This window comes from Gekko japonicus, unplaced genomic scaffold (assembly GCF_001447785.1).
Source record: "Gekko japonicus isolate JY-2015 unplaced genomic scaffold, Gekko_japonicus_V1.1 scaffold561, whole genome shotgun sequence".
NCBI classification, from domain to species: Eukaryota; Metazoa; Chordata; class Lepidosauria; order Squamata; family Gekkonidae; genus Gekko; species Gekko japonicus.
Genome location: NW_015162496.1, coordinates 142,561 through 167,558, shown reverse-complemented (window position 1 = coordinate 167,558; position 24,998 = coordinate 142,561). Strand labels below are relative to the sequence as shown.

General features: G+C 51.6%; 1 protein-coding gene across 1 annotated transcript in view; it reads right to left on the bottom strand.

Moving 5' to 3' along the window:
- The window catches only part of DYSF (dysferlin), a 287,816-nt gene that overhangs the window by 181,905 nt on the left and 80,913 nt on the right, over nt 1-24,998 (bottom strand). Inside the window, exons 12-21 of the mRNA XM_015406074.1 lie at nt 23,922-24,025; nt 23,132-23,200; nt 22,769-22,812; nt 22,570-22,652; nt 18,920-18,961; nt 14,489-14,604; nt 13,776-13,889; nt 8,690-8,867; nt 5,007-5,131; nt 2,874-2,980 (exon numbers count right to left, since the gene is read on the bottom strand). Of these exons, the coding sequence (XP_015261560.1) occupies nt 2,874-2,980; nt 5,007-5,131; nt 8,690-8,867; nt 13,776-13,889; nt 14,489-14,604; nt 18,920-18,961; nt 22,570-22,652; nt 22,769-22,812; nt 23,132-23,200; nt 23,922-24,025 (982 nt within the window). The remainder of the gene's footprint in view (nt 1-2,873; nt 2,981-5,006; nt 5,132-8,689; nt 8,868-13,775; nt 13,890-14,488; nt 14,605-18,919; nt 18,962-22,569; nt 22,653-22,768; nt 22,813-23,131; nt 23,201-23,921; nt 24,026-24,998) is intronic.

Below are 24,998 nucleotides of genomic sequence, written 5' to 3'. Positions count from 1 at the left end.
CGGGGGGGGGGGGGGCAGCTTGGGCACCACAACAGGGAAGGTGCCAATGCACCAGTGGCACAGCAGGAGGCAGACATCAGGGCACCCCACAAGCCGTCCAAATGACTGGCGCCAAATGTTCCCTCTAAGCTGAGTTAGTGTGAGCTAGCTCACAGCGTTTTAGCCTCTGGCTCACACATTTTTGTCTCAGCTCAGGAAGGAGAGCTCTGGAGCAAACTAATTTATGCAGCAGCCAAATCGCTCGCTCACAGCTTGAATGCCGGTAGCTCACAAAGTAGAATTTTTGCTCACAAGACTCCACAGCTTAGAGGGAACATTGGTGGCGCCCTCCCCACTTTAGGGTTGCCAGTCTCCAGGTGTTGGCTGGAGATCTCCTGGGGCAACACTTGATCTCCAGGCAACAGAGACTTGGAGGAAACAGCCGCCCCAGAGGGTGGACTCTGGGGGGTCATACAACCCCCGAGCTCCCTCCCCTCTTCAAATTCTGCCTTCCTAGATCTCCAGGAATTTCCCAAGCCAGATCTGGCAACCCAAGAGGTGGGGGCTTCCAGAGGCAGCCACGGGGGTGCCCGTTTCCTTAATGTGAGAGCCAGCCACTTGGGGGGGGGGGCAGCTCTGTGTTACTGGCTCCATGTACGGGCAGCTCTGGGGCACACTCTGGCAGCCGGCAAGTCCCCAGAGAAACTAGGGCAGTCCCCCAGCTAGGCTTGCCAACCTCCAGGTGGGGCCTGGAGTTCGCCTGGAATTACATCTGCTCTCAATATGACACAGATCAGTTCCCCTGAAAACAATTGCAGCTATGGAAGGCAGACTCTATGGCAGGGGTGTCAAACATGCGGCCCGGGGGCCGGATCGGGCCCCCAGAGGGCTTTTCTCAGGCCCGCAGTGGAACCGGCTGTCTTCTGCTTCTTCTTCCAGTTCTCCTGCTGCTGCATCATCGTAGGTTTGCGGCTTACAGATAACACACCTGAACAGCATACTCAAGACGGCAACAGCACAGACATTTTGATGCAATCATTCAGAGCAAGAGGTGTCAGTTATCAGGCACTGTTAAATAAGCAAAATATTGCAAGAGTGCTAATGTTTTAAGCATGTTTTTATTTTAAGTTTTAAAAAAACACTTTGTGTTTGTGTCCTTTATAGAGTTTACATCTCCGCTACCTGGCATTACCTTTTAAGACACACGTGGCCCGGCCGGACAAGGACTCATTCATGTCAGATCCGGCCCTCATCACAAATGAGTTCGACACCCCAGCACTATGGCATACCATAGTTGCGAGGTGAAATCCCTCCCCAGGTCGTCCCCCCACAGGCGCCGCCTCCAAATGTCCAGAAATTGCTTGGCCGCAGTTGGCCACCCAACTAGGCTGCATGCCCAGTGCCAGCTACCTCCATCTGGAAAGACTTCTGTAGAGAATTACACCAGACAAGCAGCCGGGGAAACTGTGACTGGGCCTCCCCTGCAGGAAGGTTTTATCAAGGGGAAAGCAGCCATACCGGGTCCAGTATGGATCAGGACCGACCAGGCTGCCAGGGAAGAGAGGGGAAAGAAGGAAGGGTCAGCTCAGGACAATCTACTGGGCAACTTTTGCCTGCGTGCCCCCTTTTCCGGTTTCAGACATTAGGAGACCCAAGATATGCTGTAGATATGTAGGACTGTCTTTCAGCTGTGCTCCTGCAGAGTGCAGGGGGTTGGACTAGATGACCCGCAAGGTCCCTTCCAGCTCTAACATTCTATGATTCTATGACCTGCAAACCACATGGTCAATTCCTTATGGTAGCCTGCACCAATCTCCCACTGCCCGCATGGTGGACATCTGGGGCCCAAACTTGGGAACAGAGAACCCAACCTGCCTGGGACTGTTTGAAAGGGTCCAACTACTCCCTTACAACATGGAGCGGACGTTGCTCGTTGAGAATCTTCTATTGCAATCTTATGAGAAGAAAAAGGAGGAGGAGGAGGAGGAGATTGGATTTATACCCTACCCTTCACTCAAGAATCTCAGAGCGGCTTACCATCTCCTTTCCCTTTCCCTCCCCACAACAGACACCTTGTGAGGTGAGTGGGGCTGAGAGAGCTATTTTCGAGAACTACTCTTTCAAGGACAGCTCTGACAGAACTATGTCTTGCCCAAGGCCATCCAGCAGCTGCGAGTGGAGGAGTGGGGAATCAAACCCGGTTCTACCAGATTAGAGTTCGCGCACTTAACGGCTGCACCAAACTGGCTCTCTTGTGTGTGTGGGGGGGGGGGAGTAAGCCCATCAATTTTACTTGCAAGTAAGCCCAAACGCAACGGGACCTTCTGACACGCTTGGGCTTCTCATTTGCTTGAGAGAACCAAAATGTCTTCCCCTGAGGTCAACCTCCCGTTGTGGGGATATTACTTTTTTCCCTCCCTTGAAACCTCAACAACGAGCCCGCTACTCGGCCAAGCCCTTCGGAGTAGCTTCAGCCAGCGAAAGGGGAAATAATCCTGGATTTACTTCACAGGGCTGTTACGGGGAAGATCAAGATTTCTCCGGCACTTTGAACATTAGACGCTATGTAACCGATTAATGACAGCGAGGCCGGGGACCGCGAGCCGGAGGCCGTTCCACCTCCAGAGCCAGGAGCCGGCCTCGGTAGACGGCCTGTCGGAATGGCTCAGCCCCACAGACAATGAGGCCCATTCAGGTACGCAGGAGCCTACCGAGGGGAAATTTATGACCTGCCTCAAATATCACCTTTTCAACTTCGTGCCTTGGCTCGGCCACCTTTGCAGGGAGCTCTCGGCAATGGATGACTTTCTTCAGCGCCGGGGCCCCCATCCAAGCCAAACAAACGCTCTCGCAATAAAACCCACAGAGAGACGGGCGGCCTCAGACGAATATACCTGCAGTCCACGATGATCTCATCAATCAAGCGGGCGACCAGGGTGTCCAAGTCTGTGGCCGAGCACTTGGCCTTCAGGGCACGGTGGACCAGCTCCAGATTCGCTTCCTGCACAGAGCACAAAACCCACACGCAGTCTTACTCACCCGGGGCGCCCATCCTTTCAGCCTCGCTGGCCGTCTTCATCAGGAAAGCAAGGGTTCGTCTGAAGTCCACTCCCGCTTCCACCTTCCGTTCAGGGGCCAGAAAGAGCTTTGCTCTTTTTTAAATGCAGCCTACGGGACTGATCCATACCCAGCAGAACTCCAGGAGCCCTTTGCACGGTAAATCAGTGTTGCGTATCCACCCAGTGCTGCACAAACCGCACTGGCTGGCTATTAAATCCCGGATCTGTTTCAAGGTGCTGGTGCTTACCTTTAAAGCCCTATACGGCCAGCGGCCAGCATACCTATGAGCAGTGTTCCCTCTAAGCTGAGTTAGCGTGAGCTAGCTCACAATTTGTTAGCCTCCGGCTCACACATTTTTGTCTCGGCTCAGGAAGGGATGGCTCCAGAGCAAACTAATTTATGCAGGAGCCAAACTGCTCGCTTACAGCTTTAATGGCAGTAGCTCACAGAGGAGAATTTTTGCTCACAAGACTTCACAGCTTAGAGGGAGCATTGCCTACGAGCAGGGCTATTTTGGAGCAGGAACGCACCGGAACGGAGTTCTGGCTGGCTTCCGAGTTGGCCACGCCTACAGCCCCCCCCCCGGTTCCCCAGGCGCCTCGCAAGCCACGGGGCACCTGGGGAAGCCAAGCCAATCCAGGGAGGGAAGGCAGTTTAACCTGCCTCCCCTCCTCGGGTTCCCCAGGCGCCCCGCAGCTGCAAAGCACCTGGGGAAGCCGATCCAGAAATTGCCTTCCTCCCCTGTCGGGTTCGCCATGCACCCCGCAAGCCGTGGGGCACCTGGGGAAGCCAATCCTGGGAGGGAGCTGCACGGTCAGGGGTGTGGCCTAATATGCTAATGAGTTTCTGTTGTTGGGTGTGGCCTATTATGCTAATGAGTTCCTGCTGGGCTTTTTCTACAAAAAAAGCCCTGCCTACGGGATCGCCTCTCCCCGTATGAGCCCCGGAGGGTACTGAGGTCCACAATCCAACATCTGTTGGTGGTTCCCGGCCCTGGCCCCTGCCTGGTGGAATGAGCGCCCGTGTGAGATCAGGGCCCTGCGGGACTTATTGCAGTTCCGCAGGGCCTGCAAGACGGAGCTCTTCCGCCGGGCATTTGGTGGAGGCAGCGGACGTCCCTTCTCTCCTTCCCTCCAGCTTTCCTGGCCCTAACTTTTCCTGCCCAATTTTTTCAGGCCAATTGTCCATCAGGCCTGTTCTGACTAGTCATCTGACAACTTTTATAACTATACGGTATTTTATGACTTGCTGTTTCAGTTGTATATTTAACTGTTGTACACCGCCCTGAGCCCACTGGGGAGGGCAGTATATAAATCTAATCAAATAAAAAATAAAAATAAAAAGCTGAGGCCAGAAGCCTGGCTTAAAAAGGTAAAGGTTCCCTTGCTCGAAAACCAGTCGAATCCGACTCTAGGGTTGCGGTGCTCATCTCCGTTTCCAAGCCGAAGAGCCAGCGCTGTCTTACAGTTCATTTGAAAAATCACTTTTAAAACATTAACTTCTTCCCGCTGCCTGGCTGAAGGCCAGGTCCAGTTTTCCTGCTGTCTTCCGGACACAATCGAAGGTGCAAACAAGCTTTGGTCCAGGACGGTTCGGGTGGCTCCGGTGCAATGGACCCAAGAGGGGGCTCTCTGCTTTCCACCTCCGCCACCCACCATTTCTGGGTGTTCCACGAGAACAGGGGAGAGGGGCTTCTTTAAAAACATGAGCCTCCAAGACCCAAGGGGAGATTGCAACGTGACGCTGCTGAACTAGAGTTCATTCACAAATTCAAAACAATGGAAAACCCCCCCCAGGCCTGAATAGGGACACAGGATTCTTATCTCACTACAGATGCTAATTCTCTGGAGAGTCTTTTGTCGAAAATGACACTGCCGCCTCCTTGTGGCCAGATGGATGTGTGGATTAGCCCACGTTCTGAGTCCCGCCACCATCTCCCCACAACCCGCCAGAAGAGCCTCACTCACCAGTCGATCTGCGGCCCCAAAGAGAAGGTTCTGGACGTCAGTTCTGTGGCTGATGTCTTCCCAATAGGAGGAGAGCACCACCACGGGCTTCACGTTGCCCCACGGCAGGTAGTAATACTGGCAGCCTGTCAGGGAGACACGAAGCCCTCTTCAGCCAACCCGATGGCCAGAACTCATCCGCTGAGTCCAACGCCTGGGTGTCTTGCAAAGACTGTGTCTGCACCAATGCTCCCTCTAAGCTGTGGAGTCTTGTGAGCAAGAATTCTACTCTGTGAGCCACTGGCATTAAAGTTGTGAGTGAACGATTACTGCATATATTAGTTTGCTCTGGAGCCATCCTTCCTGAGCGAAGACAAAAATCTGTGGGCTGGAGGCTAAAAAAACTGTGTGCTAGCTCACACTGTCTCAGCTTAGAGGGAACACTGGTCTGCACCCAAATTCCTGGCGCTTTAGGGCTACCATATCCAGAACCAGTTAACTTAAACAAGGTTATACCATGCAAAAATACGTAATAAATAAATTCAAGTGTGTGCTTTATCCCAAATATAATAGTGAGTATAAATTAGATATAATATGTATAAAGACAAAGGTAAAGGTTTCCCATTGCTCAAAAGCTAGTCGAATCCAACTCTAGGGGGCGGTGCTCATCTCCGTTTCCAAGCCAAAGAGCCAGCGCTGTCCGAAGATGTTTCCATGGTCATGTGGCCGGCATGACTGGACACCGAGGCGCACGGAATGCTGTTACCTTTCCACCGAAGCGGTACCTATTTATCTACTTGCAATTTCTTGCTTTCGAACTGCTAGGTTGGCAGGAGCTGGGGCCAGAGACTGGAGCTCACTCCGCCACGCAGCACTCAGGTCTCGAACTGCCGAACTACAGACCTTCCGGTCTGCAGCTCAGTGTCTTAACCTCTGAACCACATATAAATCAAAAGTCAAAAACAAGAACGCTGTGCCTGTTGCGGGAGCACGTCAGTGCTGAAGAATTGAAATCTGGAGGCAGTTGCGTCCTTTCTTTAATGTACCTTATTACCTGTGAAAATTGATTTCGTTTGTAAAAGGATCATCCGCTGTGAGGAAAAGGAGCGTTAGCTCTTGGGAGAGAGTGTCTCGAAACGGCTTTTCTTTGTTGGGAGTGGGTCCTGACTTGCTACAAGCTTCATCACCCTAATGAAGTCGGGAGGAAGCGAACGTCCTTACACAGCAGGATAATTCTTTGGAAAGTTTTCCTATGTCAGATTTTTCAAATGTTTGGAATGGACACCTCAGAGACTGGATTTTGACTTTTGATTTACATATAGTAATATATGTATTCTATCTCTCTATCTATTACTGCTCATACAGCTATAACCTTGAGCAGGAAATAAAATAATAAAATGAAATAATGCCTTACTTGATATTCTTCTGCTGCTGAAAGCCAGTCGAATCCGACTCTAGGGATGTGGTGCTCATCTCCGTTTCCAAGCTGAAGAGCCAGTGCTGTCCAAAGACGTTTCCGGTATGACTAGATGCCGAGGTGCACAGAATGCTGTTATCTTCCCACCAAAGCGGTACCTATTGATTTACTTGCAATTTCTTGCATTCGAACTGCTAGGTTGGCAGGAGCTGGGGTCAGAGATGGGAGCTCACTCCGTCATGCGGCATACTCGGGTCTCAGCGTCTTGACCACTTACTATTATATTTGGGACACATTATAACCTTTATAATTACATGAGTTTATTTTTTTACCTATTTTTGCATGGTCTAACCTTATTTCAGTTAACTATTCATAACTGTGTCCCTGTTTACATACCCAGAACTGAGGCTGGCGCTTGTGTAGGGGAGAATTTGAGGAGCCAAAGGCATCGGCAGGTGCCATCGTGCCCACGGCACCATCTTGGGAACCCCTGATCTGAGGGGATAGTCAAGATGGCTCGTGGAGCCACCGTCATGATTCTTCAAAAGAACACTAGACTGGAACGGTGCTATACTAGTTTGGTGTCGTGGTGAATTGCACGGACTCTAATCTGGGAGAACCGGGTGTGATTCCCCACTCCTCCACTTGCACCTGGCTGGATGACCTTGGGCAAGCCGTAGTTCTGATAAGAGCTGTTCTTGAAAAAGAGCAGTTTCTGTCTAGAGCTCTCTCAGCCCCACCTACCTCACAGGGTGTCTGTTGTGGGGAGGGGAAGGGAAAGGCGTTTGTAAGACGCTCTGAGACTCCCTTGGGTAGTGAAGGGTGGGGTATGAATCTCTTCTTCTGCTGCTGCTTTATAAAGATACCAAGGATTTCAGACAGCCCATCTATTCCATTGCAGGAACTGGTTACTAATGGGTTTTTTTCCTGTCATTTCAGACTGACCCGCTTTAGTAACTGGTTCCTAATGGAATATATTTACCTGTTCATACAATGCCGGTTGTCTCCCATTTGGGAAGCGTGTCTGGGGAGCTGTTGACAAAAACTGCTTTCCTCAGGTCTTCAATCCCTTCTTCCGGATCTGAATCACTACAGTGGGCTGTGTAAAAGGCCCTGTAGTGCTTCCTCCAGTGACATGTTTTTCACACCTCCCCCTCCCACATGCAATCCTTCCAATTTTTTTTTTTTTCAATGTTCTCTTGGGAGCGCTGAAATGCTATAACAGGACATCAAATCAGCCCCACAGCGCTCCCAATGAAAAAAAAACCCTCTCAGGGAGACCGTGCGCGCGGAAGGAAATGGCGGGAAAAGAATGCGGCACAGTTTGAAATGGCCGCAGTGCTTCAGAGACGGCTCCTTACCAGAAGGGAAATTCTGTGTGAAACAGCCGTCCCTAGAGGAGGAAGAGGAGGAGATGAGATGTGTACCCTGCCGTTCACTACCCAAAGGAGTCTCAGAGTGGCTTACAAACTCCTTCCCCTTCCCCTCCCCACCACTGACACCCTGTGAGGCGGGTGGGGCTGAGAGAGCTCTGACACAAACTGCTCTTTTTCCAAGAACAGCTCTGACAGGACTATGGCTTGCCCAAGGTCACCCAGCCAGGTGCAAGTGGAGGAGTGGGGGAATCAAACCCGGTTCTCTCAGATTAGAGTCCGCACACTTCACCACGACACCAGACTGGCTCGTGCTGAGACACGAGAGTGTTTTTACTGGAGAAAGATTCTGCCGCACATTGATGCATTCGACCCTAACCCTAACCCTAACCCTGATGTATCAGGGGACTTCCCGTGGCGTCTGTGGTCCGCGCACCTAACCACAACACCAAACTGGCTCCAAACTGTACTGGTTTCCTCCATGACGGGCCAATAACAGAAACCATGTGATTTAAAAAGGTAATGTGAAATCGACCACCCTCTTTAAAAAGAGGTTCTTGTATTCCTATTTTAACTGTTGGTATGACAACATGGTATGGTGTTTAGTCATGCCGGCCACATGACCACGGAAATGTCTTCGGACAGCACTGGCTCTTCGGCTTGGAAACGGAGATGAGCACCGCAAACCTAGAGTCAGAATCGACTGGCTTTTGAGCAAGGGAACCTTTACCTTTACCTATGACACCTCGAGCTGCGGAGTAGCAGGGTCCTTTTCCAAAGAAAGAGAGGAAAGACGAAGCCGTCCAGGCCTCAAGCAGGGACCTTTTACGAGCCGGAGATCCCGCTGGAGGCCGAGGCACCTCTCGGGCCTCCCTCTGTCCCCAGCCGGCTCCATCCGTCCCCTCCCACCTTACCGTCAAACACAGCCCCGCTGAACTGGGTGGTGGAGGCCAAGGGCAGGCAGGTGCTGTCAAACTTGTTCCCATAGTTGCCGATGCTGACCTCGAACTGGATGGCGGCGTCGACGTCCTGCAGCATGGTGGCCGAGTAGAAGGCGGCAAAGAGGCAGAACTTCCTTCTACGCAGGTACTTCTGCCGCGCAGAGAAAAGGGGGCGTGGGGGGGGAGAGAGAGACCATGAATCACCCCCAGCAGAGGCCCTGCCCTCTGCTGCAAAACTGTATTTATTAAAGCACCTCTACCTCGTTTTTCCTTGTGGCTGAAGGTGCTTTAGGAAGAGAAGAGATTGGATTTCTACCCCGCCCTTCACTACCCGAAGGAGTCTTGGAGTGGCTTACAAACTCCTTTTCCTTCCCCTCCCCAAGTCCCCAGTCAGCGAGATTCCATGGTACCAGCGGGGAATCAAACCCAGTTCTCCCACATTAGAGTCCGCGCACTTAACCACGATACCAAACTGTATGTGTGTGTGTATATATATATATATATATATATATACACACACACACACACACACACACACACACGCACACATGCTGCTGCTGCCTATATTTATTTGTTTATATCTTACCTGTATATATCGCACCCTCTACTGTGCAGTCTCAGATCTGTATAGCTAAACGTGGTTCAGTACAGAACCACAATATAGCTCCTTTTAGAAAAAGGAAGAGATTGGATTTATACCCCACCCCCTCACTGCCCGAAGGAGTCTCAGAGCGGTGTATAAACTCCTTTCCCTTCCCCTCCCCACAACAGACAGACACTCTGTGAGGTGGGCGGGCTGAGAGAGCGCTTTCGAGGACTGCTCCTGAGAGAACAGCTCTGACAGAACTTGTGACTGACCCAAGGTCACACCACCAGCTGCACGTGGAGGAGGAGTGAGCGGTCAAACCCGGTTCTCCCAGATTAGAGTCCACACTCCTAAACCACTACTCCAAGCTGGCTCTCTGGACACAATCGAAAGAAAATGAAAAAGTTCAGGTATATTGGCGGGCTAGGTGAGAGGCTAGAAGGGAATAGGGAAAGATGTTTACGGGACTAAAGGATGGCGCGGGCTAGCCCCATCTCATCGGATCTCGGAAGCTGAGCAGGGTTCATACTCAGATGGGAGACCACGGCTACACAGAGGCAGGCGAGGGCAAACCACGTCTGCCAGCCCCCCTTGGGGTTGCCACAAGCCGGCACCTGACGAAGAGAGCTGTGCTGCTCGAAAGCTTATGCTACTAGAAAGTTTGTTAGTCTTCAAGGTGCTACTGGGCTTTTTACTGTTCATTAAAGACCAGCTGAAGCTCAAATTGTTTGGCCGCCCAATGAGAAGGGAGCCCTCACTGAAGAATCCCGCTCCCGGGCCAAATCGCCTCGTGTGAACGGGAACTTTGCTGACTTCCGGTTGATGGCGGCACGCTCATGGACTCACCTCCTGGACCTCCCAGGTGTGTCTCCGTGCTCCGGCAGAGGGAGGGGGTGAGCAGGCTCGATAACTTCCCCAGGGTCCCGGCGAAGGGACCCTGGCCAAGGAGCTCTGAGGGGGTAGCCTCTTCGATGGCTGAATGCAGGAGAATCGAGGCTCTCCCTTGCTCCAGTGGTTCATCCATCCGAGAGACCGAATGGTATAAGTGAAGCTAACCGGGTCAAGCGCAGGAGATCGGGCATGAGAAATGATGAAGGAAGCGGGGTCGGAAGACCAATTATGAACGTGAGTCAACTGAGAAACGAATTTTAAAAGAAAAGACGCTCCCTACCCTACGCGGCGGAACGGCAGAAGCGAGCGGGGGAAGGACGCCTCCTATGCGCATAAATCATTGTGCGAAAGGGGGGGGAGCGGAAGTATAAACGTGCAATTGCCCAGATGTACTCACCCATTCGAGCTATACAGTCAAGCGCATATTCAGAGACTTTAAAAAATTTTCGCGAAAGTAAACAAACAGGAAAAAGATGGCGGGGAAGAGGGACAGAGACAAAGAGAAATTTTTAAAAACGAAACCAGAGTCCCCGAAGCCGGAAATGACCAGTGAGACGACGAAGGCAATGGCTAAGGTCACGCGCCCTCTACTGGAATGCCTTTAAAGAGCAGATGTCCGTGGTAACAACGAATATTACTGCGCAACAAAATCAGCTGTCAGTTGTAACAACAAGCATCACTGCACAACAAACGCAAATAACGAACTTGATCCAAGTAATGAAGCAGGATGCTGAGAAAATAAAGGAAATGGCTGAGACAACGCAGAAAGTGAGGAAGAAAGTGCGAAAATTGGAAAAGAAAACTGTTTCTTTGGAAGATCAGATGCTGCAAGTGCAAATGGATAAGGCCAACATGGTCCTGCGCTTCCAAGGGGTGCCAGAGAATAGAGGAGAGAATCTTAAAGAACTTATGAGTGAGCTATTTGCCCCAGTAACAGATATAAAGGCGGAATTGTTACTCAAAGACATGGATGTGGTCATATTCAGGATATATAAAGAAAAATAATCCGCCTGGGGAAATTGTAGTAAGATTCTCGAAGAGGCACGTCAGGAATGCTATCCTGAAAGCAGTGGCTGTGACACCCCCGAAGGTGGGGGAGAATGCTGTCAGAACGCTAAAGGATATTCCATTTGAAGTAAGGCAACGTAGAAAGAAATACAAAGAACTTGTGCTCTTCCTCCAAACAAATTCAATTGGATACAAATGGCTATTTCCAGAAGTAGTAACATTTAAGATTAAAGAGAAGAAGGTAAAGATACTCTGTTCTTAAAGCTCAAGAATTTTTAAAGGAGCAGCTGGGAAGGTCAGAGGACGAGAAAAAAGAAGAGGACGATAGGTCCAGCGGTGAGCTGGAAACTGGTTCATCTGGCGAGGACTCTTTATCTGAGCAGGGGGCAGCAGCCCCGAAAAGTCCTACAAACTGCGGAAAAGAGAGAAGAAGTAAAGGCTGAAGGACTCTGAATTGTGCTTTTGAGAACTTTGGTTCCAGGGGATGAGGGGGGGCACTGTTATTGGGCAATTAAATGTAAATGGGGAGGGTTAAAAGTTCTAAAAGTTTGACACAGTTCATAAGAAGTACAAAGATGAAAAGTTTGGATGCAAAAAAGCTAGTTGGAGGATCTCCTCTCTTGGGTTTTTAGTCAGTAGTGGGTTCTTTACTTTCTCCCTTATATGTAGTTTTTCCCCTCCGGGGGCTCAAAAAAAAGAAGAAGAAGAAGAAGAAGGGGACGGCAAAAGACGAGATGGTCAGACAGTGTCATCGAGGCAATGAACATGGAATTCAGCAAACTCCGGAGGACGGCGGAAGACAGGAGGGCCTGGCGTGATGTGGTCCGTGGGGGTCGCGAAGAGTCGGACTCGACTGTGCGACTGAACAACCACAACAGCGACCAGCAAGCTTTGCAGGGTATGAGCTCTCAAGCGTCAAGGCTCCTTTCATCAGACCTTTGACCCTCGGAAATCTCGTTGGCCTCTAAGGTGCTGCGATGTGGAAAGTGCCGTCACGTTGCAGCCGACTTACGGCAACCCTGCGGGGATTTTCAGGGCATGAGACATTCAGAGGGGGTTTGCCGTCGCCTGCCTCTGCAGAGAGACCCTGGCCTTCCTTGGGGGTCTCCCACCCAAATGCTAACCAGAGACAACCCCGCTTAGCTTCCCAGATCTAACGCGATCAGGCCAGCCTGTACTATCCAGGTTAAAGCTATTGGTCCTGCTGGACTTGAATCTAGCTGACCTACTGTCTTCTGTTGCCCCAGAAGGTCAGGCCAGAAGCAACGAGTTTAAATTAAATCAGAAGAGTTTCCGGCTAAACATGAGGAAGAACTTCCTGACCAGTTAGAGCGGTTCCTCAGTGGGACAAGCTTCCTCGGGAGGTGGGGGGCTCTCCTGCTTGGGAGGTTTTCAAGCAGAGGCTTAGATGGCCCCATCGGACAGCCATGTGGATTCTGTGAACTCAGGCAGATCATGAAAAGGGAGGGCAGGAAGGGTTGCCTCAGGGCTTAGTTCTTGTGGCCCTTTCTTACATGCCCAGGGAAATGCCGATCGCCATTTCCGGGTCAGGAAGCCATTTTTCTCCGGACCACTTTGGCTTGAGATCTTAGAGGGGTTTCTTTGTCATCTTCTGGGCATGGAACAGCGGTCACTGCGGATGTGGAGAGGGAGGTGTTTGTGAATTTCCTGCATTGTGCAGGGGGCTAGACTAGATGACCCCAGAGGTCCCTTCCAACTCTATGATTCTATTGCAGACCAATGTGGCTACCACCAAGCCACAGCCCCCCCCTCCAATTCTGCCATGGAAGCCCGCTGGGTGACCTTGGGCCAGTCACACACTCTCAGCCTAACCTATCTCACAGGGTAATTAATGGTGGCAATAAAATGTGGGAGGGGGGAATGATGATGTAGGCCACTGGGAGTAAGAAGAGCAGGGTAAGAATGTCTACATAATTAAATAACTAACAAATGTTCTTAGTTCTCGTGGCCCTTTCTTACACGCCCAGGGAAATGCTGATCGCCACATTGGGGTCGGGTCAGGGCAGGGAATCAATTTTTCTCCAGGCCAGTTTGGCCAGGGATCCTAGAGGTTTTTTGGTCACCTTCTGGGTGTGGAACAGGGGTCACTGAGGGTGTCTGTGGGGGGGAGGTATTTGTGAATTTCCTGCATTGTGCAGCGGGTTGGACTAGATGACCCTGGAGGTCCCTTCCAGCTCTATGATTCTATGATTCTACTGCAGACCAATGTGGCTACACTCTGAAACTCTTTAGGGATGAAAGAAGAATGTGTGAGCCCTTATGGATTCCACAGACGACAGTTGCCCACTATATTCAACCGTTTCTTCACCGCACTGGCTCCACCATGTGGACCAGCGGGTTGATTTGACTCCTCCTGGGTATGGCTTGCAACACAAAAAAACTGGATCGACCAGAGCCGGGCAGGACACAAGTAGGCAGTGCCGACAATGACAGCCAAACACGACCACTTCACGATCTCTGAAGGGGTCCTGTCTGTGAACGGACTCTGAGGATTATGAACGGAGGAGGAGAACGGAGCGTGCCCAAGGAAAGGCTGCTGGAATGACCCATTACCTCCGCCAGCAGAATGTCATCGGCAGAGATGTCTTCCACCTTCTGCTCCACGTGATCCACCAGCTTGGTCTCCAGTTCTACCAGCAGCCGCCCCCGATAGGCAACACCCTCTCCCTTTGGGACAACACAAGCAGACGGTACTGTTAGAGGACACTACGCATCGTACACGTTTTGGGGTTAATGCTACCAGCTCTGGGTTGGGAAATTCCTGGAGATTTTTTTTTGGGGGGGGGAGCCAGAAGAGGGCGGGGTTTGGGGAGGGGAGGGGTCTCAGCAGGGGTCATTTCGTAGAAAAAGAGGTGCAGGAGCTCATTCGCATAACTCATTTGCATAGGCCACACCCCCTGACCTCACCGGAAGTGTGTCAGAAGGCAACACCCACCACTCAGGCTCCACTGGACTAGGGTTGCCAAGTGGGCCAGGGGGGCGGGTAAACCCCCACTTTGGAGGCCCGATTTCCACCGCCGCGGAATCGGGCCTGGGGGGAACTCTGCCCCCCGAAGCGCAGCCAGCATGTGAGAGACGCCCCTCGAACCTGTGAGGCGGCTGCCTTCTCCTTGAAACGTCGCAGCCTCGCAATAGTTCACCATCTGACCACAGACCATCCCTCTCAAGGTTATGGAAATCAGCAACGCGAAGGCCGGGCTGGGCCAGAGAACAGCAGCGGTCAGTCCCCTTGGCCACAAATGGAGCTTCGAAGGCAGTCACTTTACCTTGCCCGTGTTCAGCTCCTCGTAGGGGTCTGGAAATCCCGTGAACTCTCTCGGGCTGCCGTACAGGTTTATGAAACACGGACCGAAAGTCGGCAGGAAACCCAAACTGTCGTCAACTGAAGGGAACACGAGAGAGAGAGAGAGAGAGAGAGAGAGAGAGAGAGAGAGAGAGAGAATTATCTTGAGACTATGGAGGTAGTTTATCAACACACTAGCAGAAAATCCATGCAATCGAACACTCTGTGTCACACAGTGGCCAAAAATACCAGGTGCCATCAGGAGGTCCAGCAGTGGGGCCAGAACTCCAGAAGCCCTCCCATTGTTGCCCCCCCCCCAAGCACCAAGAAGACAGAGCATCACCTGCCCCAGAGTTCCTATCTATACTTTGTGGCTTATAGCCACTGATGGACCTCTGCTCCATATGCTTATCTAATTCCCTCTTGAAGTCGTCCATGCTATTTTGTTTCACCTGTCTATTCTAATATTAAATGGCATGGTGATTTTAAAACTATCTCCTGGGGTCTTCTCTGGGGTTCCCTCAATGTGAAGGACAGGGGGAAGTCAACTTGCACGGTTCTGAAGTGCATCGCCAGCCATGCTGGTGGTGGGTGGCACTGTCAAGTTGCAGCCGACATATGGTGACCCTTCAGGAGGAGGAGGAGATTGGACTTATACCCTCTAGCCCTTCACTACCCAAAGGTGTCTCAGAGCGGCTCACAGACTCCTTTCCCTTCCCCTCCCCACAACAGGCACACCCTGTGAGGCAGGTGGGGCTGAGAGAGCTCTGACAGAAACTGCTATTTTTCAAGGACAGCTCTTATCAGAACTACGGCTTGCCCAAGGTCATCCAGCAGCTGCAAGTGGAGGTGTGGGGAAATCAAACCCGGCTCTCCCAGATTAGAGGCTGCGCACTTCACCACTACACCAAACTGGGACCCTGATGCTGGAAAAGAAGAAGAAGAAGAAGAGATTGGATTTATACCCTGCCCTTCACTACCCAAAGGTGTCTCAGAGCGGCTCACAGACTCCTTCCCCTTCCCCTCCCCACAACAGACACCCTGTGAAGTAGGTGGGGCTGAGAGAGCTCTGACAGAAACTGTTCTTTTTCAAGAACAGCTCTGACAGAACTACGGCTTGCCCAAGGTCAGGGCTCTAGTCGGGGGGGAGCTCTCAGGTACGGAGCTCCGGAAGAGAACCTCTAGGGGGCGGGGCGGTCACGTGGTGAAGCCCCGCCCCTTCTTTACCCCGCCCTCTGCTTCGATCCTCATTTTGTTTGGGAATGAGGATGAAGCAGGAGGGTAAGTAGCCGGGCCTTCTGACACACTTCCGGTGATGTCAGGGGGTGTGGCCTTCTGTCACTTCCGGTGATGTCAGGGGGCGTGGCATATGCAAATAAGTTATGCTAATGAGTTATGCTAATGAGCTCCGGCAGCTCTTTTTCTACAACAAGACCCCTGCCCAAGGTCATCCAGCAGCTGCAAGTGGAGGCGTGGGGAAATCAAACCCAGTTCTCCCAGACTAGAGTCCGTGCACTTAACCACTGCACCAAACTGTCTGGGATAAAAGCAACAAGTGCATTTTTAAAATCAAATATGATCCACACATGGAAATGTCAACCAACAGGTATCAATGACTGAATTCAAATATCATTAAAGTCAAATTACAAATATTCAGTTTTCAAAGACTCTTTGGGAAATATTTCAGCAGTCACAGACAATGCTCCCTCTAAGCTGTGGAGTCTTGTGAACAAAAATGCTACTCTGTGAGCCACTGGCATTAAAGTTGTGAGCGAGCGCTTTGGCGACGGCATCAGTTTGCTCTGGAGCCGTCCTTCCTGAGCGAAGACAAAGATGTGTGAGCCGGAGGCTAAAAAACTGTGGGCTAGCTCACACTAACTCAGCTTAGAGGAAGCAGTGGTCACAGAAAATGTGGAGGATACTGGCCAACAAAATTCACCAAGGATAATTTTGAGGAGAGTTTCCAAGAACAAATTTATTCCACCTCTGTGCCTGGGGATTCAGCCCGAGCACCACTGCCCTCCTGTGGCCAAAGGAGGAATATTCAGGGAGACCAGCAAGGAAAGCTCTTTGCATCTATAGGCCAGGTTGAGTCATGTGATACTCCCTGGTGCCTATAAAAGCTTCCAGGTCAGGTTTGCGGGGCAGAGACCCGCACTTATGGGTTACGGGCTTGTCCTGATTGTTGCAAAGGTTTGCTTGCATGCATCCTCAAAAGAGTGCAGTCTTTTAGTCATAGTTGTCACATGAACACATGACGCTTCCAGGGTTGCCTGGTGTTCGGGTTTGAACTGGATGGTCCGGCATTTATGCTTTCTGAATGGGAAACTGATTAAGAAAATAAACTGAGAAAATACTGGACATATAAAAGTTTTGTTTGGCATTCCCTCAATGATTCCTTCCTACTAACCAGTGTTTTCATGTTTTGTATGTATTTGGTGCTGGAGAAGGCTCTTGAGAGTCCCTTGGACTGCAAGGAGCTCAAATCAGTCAATCCTAAAAGAAATCAACCATGACTGCTCCCTGGAAGGCCAGATAATGAAACTGAAGCTCAAATATTTTGGCCACCCAATGAGAAGGGAGCACTCGCTGGAGAAGACCCTGATGCTGGGAAAGATTGAAGGAAAAAGAAGGGGACGGCAAAGGATGAGATGGTCAGACAGTGTCATAGATGCAACGAACATGAAATTCAGTAAACTCCGGAGGACGGCGGAAGACAGGAGGTCCTGGCGTGATGTGGTCCGTGGGGTCGCAAAGAGTCGTACTCAACTGTGCGACTGAACAACAAAAAATGTATTTTAACTATTTTGTATGTATTTTAAGGGAAGGAGGCATGGTGTTGCCCGATCGTGTCAGATCTCAAAAGCTAAGGAGAGTCGGTATTTGGAAGGGAGACCACCAAGGAAGGCTCTGCGGAGGGAGGCCACGGCCAACCACCTCTGCTTCTCCTTTGCCTTGAAAGCCCCTTGCTGGGGTGGCCGTAAGCCGGCTGCAACGTGACGGCACTTTGCACACAGAGATGTATTTTAATTCTCTTTCTAACTCTTTTCAAAATTATTTTAATGATGTATGTTAGGGAGGGGGTTAATTTTAGTGGTTTTATAATGCAATTTTATCCTGCACGTTTTAAATTGTTAGCCGTCATTTTCTTTTTTAAGATTTTATTTGAAATTAAACATATAAAATGGGCAAAAAACTGGGGCACAAGCTGAGAGAACAGCCCAGACTGTGGTAGCAATGACCGTCTGGAAGCTGAGAGTATACCGCCATCACTTATAAATATTTACTAATATTTATCAATATTTATGTTTACTGGCACTTATATGATTTTATATGTTGTGATTTTACCTAATGAAATATTCTGTTTTAACTATTTTGCTGTTTTACATGTGTGTGTGTGTGTGTGTGTGTGTGTGTGTGTGTGTGTGTGTGTGCGAAGGGGGACCGATTGATCTACTTGCAATTTCTTGCTTTCGAACTGCTAGGTTGGCAGGAGCTGGGGCCAGAGACGGGAGCTCACTCCGTCATGCGGCACTTGGGTCTCGAACTGCTGAACTATCGACCTTCCACAGCCTGCAGTTCAGCGTCTTAACCACTTGAGCCACCGCAGCTCCTGTGTGTATATATATGTATGTATATATATATACATACATACATATATACTTTCTGTGAGCTGTGCCCTGAGCCTACCTTGGCGGGGAAGGTGGGATACAAATTAAATAAATAAAATAAAATAAATAAGAGAGGAGAAGAAGAAGAGATTGGGTTCATACCCCGCCCTTCACTCAGAGTCTCAGAGCGGCTCACAATCTCCTTTCCCTTCCTCTCCCCACAACACACACCCTGTGAGGTAGGTGGGGCTGAGAGAGCTCTGAGAGAACTGGTGACTGAACCAAGGTCGCCCAGCAGCTGCACATGGAGGAGTTGGGACTCAAACCCGGTTCTCCCAGATTAGAGTCTGCGCTCCTAACCACCACACCACACTGGCTCTCTTAAACAAATTAAGCAGCCCTAACTGCTGGAACAGCAAATCTAGGAGAGTCCCCCCGTTTCCCCTCACTTGGCCCCTTCTTCTCGTCTCCACCTGCCAACCTCACAAGCAAACAAAGACTCAAGCCCAGTTCAGATAAAGCACTCTTCAAAAACCAGATCCGGTTCATCACATGCAGCCATCACCCAGAGATTTCTCCCACACACACACCAGGAACACCCATGCACGGTGTGCAGACAGGGGGGCGGAGGGAAGCCAAGTCTCCCAGCTGGATCCTTTGGACAAGCCAGTGGCCAGAGCCACACACTGGTCTACATTCTCAACAGGCACCAAATAATAATACCGGGAAGAGGGGAAGATGTTTTCGATGTGTGTGTGTGTGAGGAAGAGCTAGAAGGTGCAACCGCATGCCAAGGAACGTACTGTTGCTTGCTTTGGGAAGCTTCACAAGGGCGGGGGACTCATCTGAGGCACAGAGAAACAGGAGAAAGAGTTAAAGGAGGAAGTCGAGGTCTGCAGGGCCGAGGCGGAGTGTCAGCCCAGCTTGGAGACAAGACAACACAGGAGGAGGAGGAGAACAGAAGAGGAGATTGGATTTCTACCCCGCCCTTCACTACCCAAAGGAGTCTCAGAGTGGCTCATAAACTCCTTTCCCTCCCCCTCCCCACAACAGACACCCTGTGAGGTAGGTGGGGTTGAGAGAGCTCTTGACAGAAACGGCTCTTTCTCAAGGACAGCTCTGACAGAACTACGGCTTGCCCAAGGTCATCCAGCAGGTGCAAGTGGAGGAGTGGGGAATCAAACCCGGTTCTCCCAGATTAGAGTCCGCGCATTAACCACTACACCAAACTGGCTCTCAAGGGAAGAAGAAGAAGAGAAGAGGAGATTGGATTTATACCCCGCCCTTCACTACCCAAAGGAGTCTCAGAGCGGCTCACAAACTCCCTTCCCTTCCCCTCCCCACAACAGACACCCTGCGAGGTAGGCGGGGCTGAGAGAGCTCTGACAGACACTGCCCTGACAGAACTACGGCTTGCCCAAGGTCACCCAGCAGCTGCGAGTGGAGGAGTGGGGGAATCAAACCCAGTTCTCCCAGATTAGAGGCCGCGCACTTCACCACGACACCAAACTGAAGAGCTCTAGACCAAGGGCCGGAGGATTAAAAGGAAGACCGGACTTCCAGTGAGGCTCCAAGCCTCGTGCTCCAGGACAGGACCAACTAACTCAGACGACTGTTACATTTATTGCATGGTAGCTGGTCACTAGGAGCTGCGGTGGCTCAAGTGGTTAAGACGCTGAACTGCAGGCTGTGGAAGGCCGGTAGTTCGGCAGTTCGAGACCCGAGTGTGCCGCATGACGGAGTGAGCTCCCGTCTCTACTTCCAGCTCCTGCCAACCTACCAGTTTGAAAGCAAGAAATTGCAAGTAGATAAATAGGTACCACTTCGGTGGGAAGGTAACGGCGTTCCGTGCGCCTTGGTGTTTAGTCATGCCGGCCACATGACCACGGAAATGTCTTTGGACAGCGCTGGCTCTTCGGCTTGGAAACGGAGAGGAGCACCGCAACCCTAGAGTCGGACTCGACTGGCTTTCGAGCAAGGGAACCTTTACCTTTAGGTGGTCACTGGAAGCATCTGTCGCATGGTAGCCCACCAGTCTCTTAAGATGGGAAAACCCTCCCACGTGACCGAACTTCCACCAGCTGAGCAGTTGTTTAACAATTCGGGGAGATTCTCAAGCTCTAAGAAGACCAGGCAAGAGACTCCAAGGAGAGGCTGGACAGGATCAGGTCTGAAACAGGGGACAAAGCTCTTGTTCCGATCTCTCTTCTGCTCTTCCTTTCTGTTAAATAGTGGGTTCCGTGGGTGAACAGACTCCCAGTCTGGTGATCAGCCCTACTTTATTCAGTGATTTCAGCCAGAACAAGCCTGGCTCAGCTCAGTTATATTGCCTGCAATGGGCACACCCCAACACACCCCACTCCCAACAACAGGCTATTTACAAAACTTTACATCATAATTTGTTACTGTCAGTCTATTGTTATTCGGCTCCAAGCTCACCCTGTCTCTGGCAATACCATCCTACACCTTGATTGGTTCCTGCCAGAATCCTGTTGGTCTGTTGTTATTCGGCTCCAAGCTCACCCTGTCTCTGGCAGCACCGTCCTACACCTTGAACGGTTCCTGCCAGAATCCTGTTGGTCTATTGTTATTCAGCTCCAAGCTCACCCTGTCTCTGGCAGCACCGTCCTACACCTTAATTGGTTCCTGCCAGAATCCTGTCGGTCTATTGCTATTCGGCTCCAAGCTCACCCTGTCTCTGGCCCCACAGTCCTACACCTTGATTGGTCCCTGCCAGAATCCTGTTGGTCTATTGTTATCCGGCTCCAAGCTCACCCTGTCTCTGGCAGCACCGTCCTACACCTTAATTGGTTCCTGCCAGAATCCTGTTGGTCTATTGTTATCCGGCTCCAAGCTCACCCTGTCTCTGGCAGCACCGTCCTACACCTTAATTGGTTCCTGCCAAAATCCTGTTGGTCTACTGTTATTCGGCTCCAAGCTCACCCTGTCTCTGGCCGCACAGTCCTGCAATGTTTCAGTCCCAATACATAACACTTCCAAAAGGAGGATCCTTCTAGTACGCTTTCAGATTAGGCAAAGGTATTTGTGGCCTCACCCTCTGGACACAATGGGGAGGTAGGAGTAAAAGGATAGCTGGGGGGGGGGGGGGGGGGGAGAGATGACGAATGGGGGAAGCACACCATCAGAAATTCCCAACTACAAACATGCACACTGCAACTGGAAATGCCCAGAGAGGATCCGTGATTCTTTTGCAAGGGCCAGGTCAAGCAGAAAGGAGGGAGAATATGCAGCTGCAGAAACCACCTGAAATGGATCTGTCAGCAAAAGAAAACTCCGAAATCTGTACATTTGGCGTTAGAAACATTGGGGGGACGAGAAAGAGAGAAGTGTGGAGCAATTCTCTCTTCAGGAAAAAAGGTAAAAAGGTAAAGGTTTCCCTTGCTCGAAAGCCAGTCGAATCCGACTCTAGGGTTGCAGTGCCCATCTCCGTTTCCAAGCCGAAGAGCCGGCGCTGTCCAAAGACGTTCCCATGGTCATGTGGCCGGCATGACTAGACGCCGATGCGCACGGAATGCTGCCACCTTCCTACCGCAGCTGTACCTATTTATCTACTTGCAATTTCTTGCTTCCGAACTGCTAGGCTGGCAGGAGCTGAGGCCAGAGACGGGAGCTCACTCCGTCACGTGGCACTCGGGTCTCGAACGGCCGAACTAGCGACCTTCCGGTAAATAAACCACCTGAGCCACCGCAGCCCCATTCAGGCACAAAATGGCACAGCAAATCCCCCTGCCGGGATGGCCAAGGTTGCCAGCCGCCTCTTGGAGAAATACCTGGAGATTTGGGGGTGGAGCCAAGAGTGGGCGAGGTTTGAGAAGGGGAAATATTTCAGCCGGGTACAATGCCATAGAGTCCGCCCTCCAGAGCGGGCGTTTGCTCCGGGGAGGGAACTGACCTCTGGCCCCAGAAGATCAGCTGTTATTCCAGGAGGTCTCCACCAATGCTCCCTCTAAGCTGTAGAGTCTTGTGAGCAAAAATCAGACTTGGTGAGCTACTGGCAATAAAGGGGTGAGCGAGCCATTTGGCTACTGCATAAATGAGTTTGCTCTAGAGCCATCCATCCTGAGCTAAGACAGAAATCTGTGAGCTGGAGGCTAAAAACCTGTGGTAGCTCACACTAACTCAGCTTAGAGGGAACATTGGTCTCCACGCCTGCCCCGGAGCTTGGAAGCTCAGTTGCATCGGGGACCAGTGGGGCTGGGTGCACGTCAGACCCCTGAGGAACAGCCAGTGCTGGTCAAGTTTTCAAGGGGGATTAAAGGGGGGGTGGAAGAAGGTCGCCCTCCTTGCCCTGACCCCAGGAAAACCACCTGCTCGGGCTTTTTTTCAAGGGTCTCAGAAACAAACCCTTGCTGGCCATGGAAGCCCCCACCCCCTGTGCCTGGTATCCCCCCCCCCATATTTTCTGAGGGCCCCGGCCTCATGACAGCAGTACCTTCCAGCTCCCCTCCTGGGGCCGAGATCTGAGACATGCACAGGTGACTGGTGCCAACGACGTCATTGTGGGTCACGCGGTCCCTGAAACAAAGACAAGCGTTTTTGGTTGGTTGGTTGGTTGGTTGGTTGGTTTGGTTGGTTTGGTTGGTTGGCTGGCTGGTTGGTTGATGGATTGATTGACTTCATTCCTAACTCACCAGTCAATGACCCGGATCCTCATCTTCTCACACATGGAAGGAAACTAGGAAGAGGGGGAGGGGAGAAAAGTCCAGTGAACAGAGGAAGCTGCCTTCTACTGCACCAGACCTTTGTTCCTTCAGGGCCAGTATTGCCAACACGGACTGGCAGCAGCTCTCCAGGGTCTCAGGCACAGAGCCCTTCCACATCCCCTACTCCCTGGTCCTTTTAACTGGAGAGGCTGCCGGGGATTGAACCTGGGACCTCCTGCACGCCAAGCAGAGGCTCTGCCACTGAGCCACGGTCCCCTCCCCCAGTGGGAGCAGCTCAGAGCAGAGAACCGACAGGAGAGCCCCCCCAGGATGCTAACCCCTGTGGCTCACCATGGCTGGTAGGGTGATGCTTTGGTTCCACTGAGGGTTGGCCGTCTTCTCCAGGACCTTGCTGCAGAACTGGGAGAAGAAAAGAAGGGCACGGCGTCACTGTCGACCACCCCCTCCGGACAAAAGGGTTAGACACAGAGACTAAATCAGACGTTAGTGGCACTTGGGATGCAGACGGCCCGTGCCTAGGGACAGCGCAGCCTCTTGTAAGAAGAAGAGAAGAGGAGATTGGGTTTACACCCCGCCCTTCACTCGGAGTCTCATGGCGGCTTACAATCTCCTTTCCCTTCCCCTCCCCACAACAGACACCCTGCGAGGTAGGCGGTGCTGAGAGAGCTCTTTCAACGACTGCTCTTGAGAGAGAACAGCTCTGAGAGAGCTTTTAACACACCCAAGGTCACCCGGCAGATGCTTGTGGAGGAGTGGGGAATCAAACCCAGTTCTCCCAGATTAGCGTCCACGTTGCTAACCGCTACACCAAACCGGCTCCCAAAAGATGCTGATGATCAGCAGAGCACCTGTGAACTTCTGGCGTTGATCCACCCAACCTGGTACTGTCTCCACGATCTGAGGCCTTTCCCAACCCCTCTTCTTGACTACTGGTACCAGGGCTTGAGCCTGGGAACTCCTGCATGCTAGACAGGGGGCTCTAGCCCACCAGGGCCTCTAACCCGATGACAGAAGCCAACCAGCTGACTGAGGGCACCCCTCGCCCAGCCCCCCAGCCTTTGTGAAGGAGACACGGGCTTGCCGCCCCGCCCCCGCTCTTCCCGAAGGAGATTCGTCTTACCGTCTTGCCAGCAAAGGTAACTTCCACAAAAGGATCCACCAAATTCTTCTTGTTGCTGTCAAAGCCAAAGATCTGTCTGACACCGTCCAGGATGGCATCGTCCACTGGAAAGGAGCAGAAATCAGAGGACGGTCAGCAAAGAAGAAGAAGAAGAGAAGAGATTGGATTTATACCCCGCCCTTCAATACAAAGGTGTCTCAGAGTGGCTTCCAAATTCCTTTTCCTTCCCCTCCCCACAACAGACACCCTGTGAGGTCGGTGGGGCTGAGAGAGCTCTAATAGAAACTGCTCTTTTCCAAGGACAGCTCTGACAGAACTACAGCTTGCCCAAGGTCATCCAGCAGCTGCAAGTGGAGGAGTGGGGAACCAAACCCGGTTCTCCCAGATTAGAGTCCGCGCATTTCACTACGACACCAAGTTGGTCTACTGCAGACCAGCAGAGCAACCGTCCCTAGCTATCTTCATGGAAGGCTGCCTGTCTTGAGTGTGCCCAGCGCCTCTCGTCTGCTGCTTGTGCAAATGGTGGTGAAGGGTTCGTGGGTACTGGCTGGCCTCTTGCACCCTCCCTGAGCATTCTTGGGACTTTGGAAGATGAGGGCTGAGAGGAAGCCGTCTGGGCGGTCTCTTTCTGCCGATTGTTCTGGGGTCGCCGGACTTCCTCTTCAGCCCCACTCAGGAAGAAGAAGAGGCGGAGGAGGAGGAGGAGGAGGAGGAGGAGGAGGAGATTGGATTTATACCCCACCCCTCATTCAGAGTCTCAGAGGGGCTTACAAACTCCTTTCCCTTCCCCTCCCCACAACAGACACCCGGGGAGGGAGGTGGGGCTGAGAGAGCTCTGACAGGAACGGCTCTTTTCCAAGGACAGCTCTGACAGAACTACAGCTTGCCCAAGGTCATCCAGCAGCTGCAAGTGGAGGAGTGGGGAACCAAACCCGGTTCTCCCAGATTAGAGTCCGCGCATTTCACTACGACACCAAGTTGGTCTACTGCAGACCAGCAGAGCAACCGTCCCTAGCTATCTTCATGGAAGGCTGCCTGTCTTGAGGGTGCTCAGCGCCTCTCGTCTGCTGCTTGTGG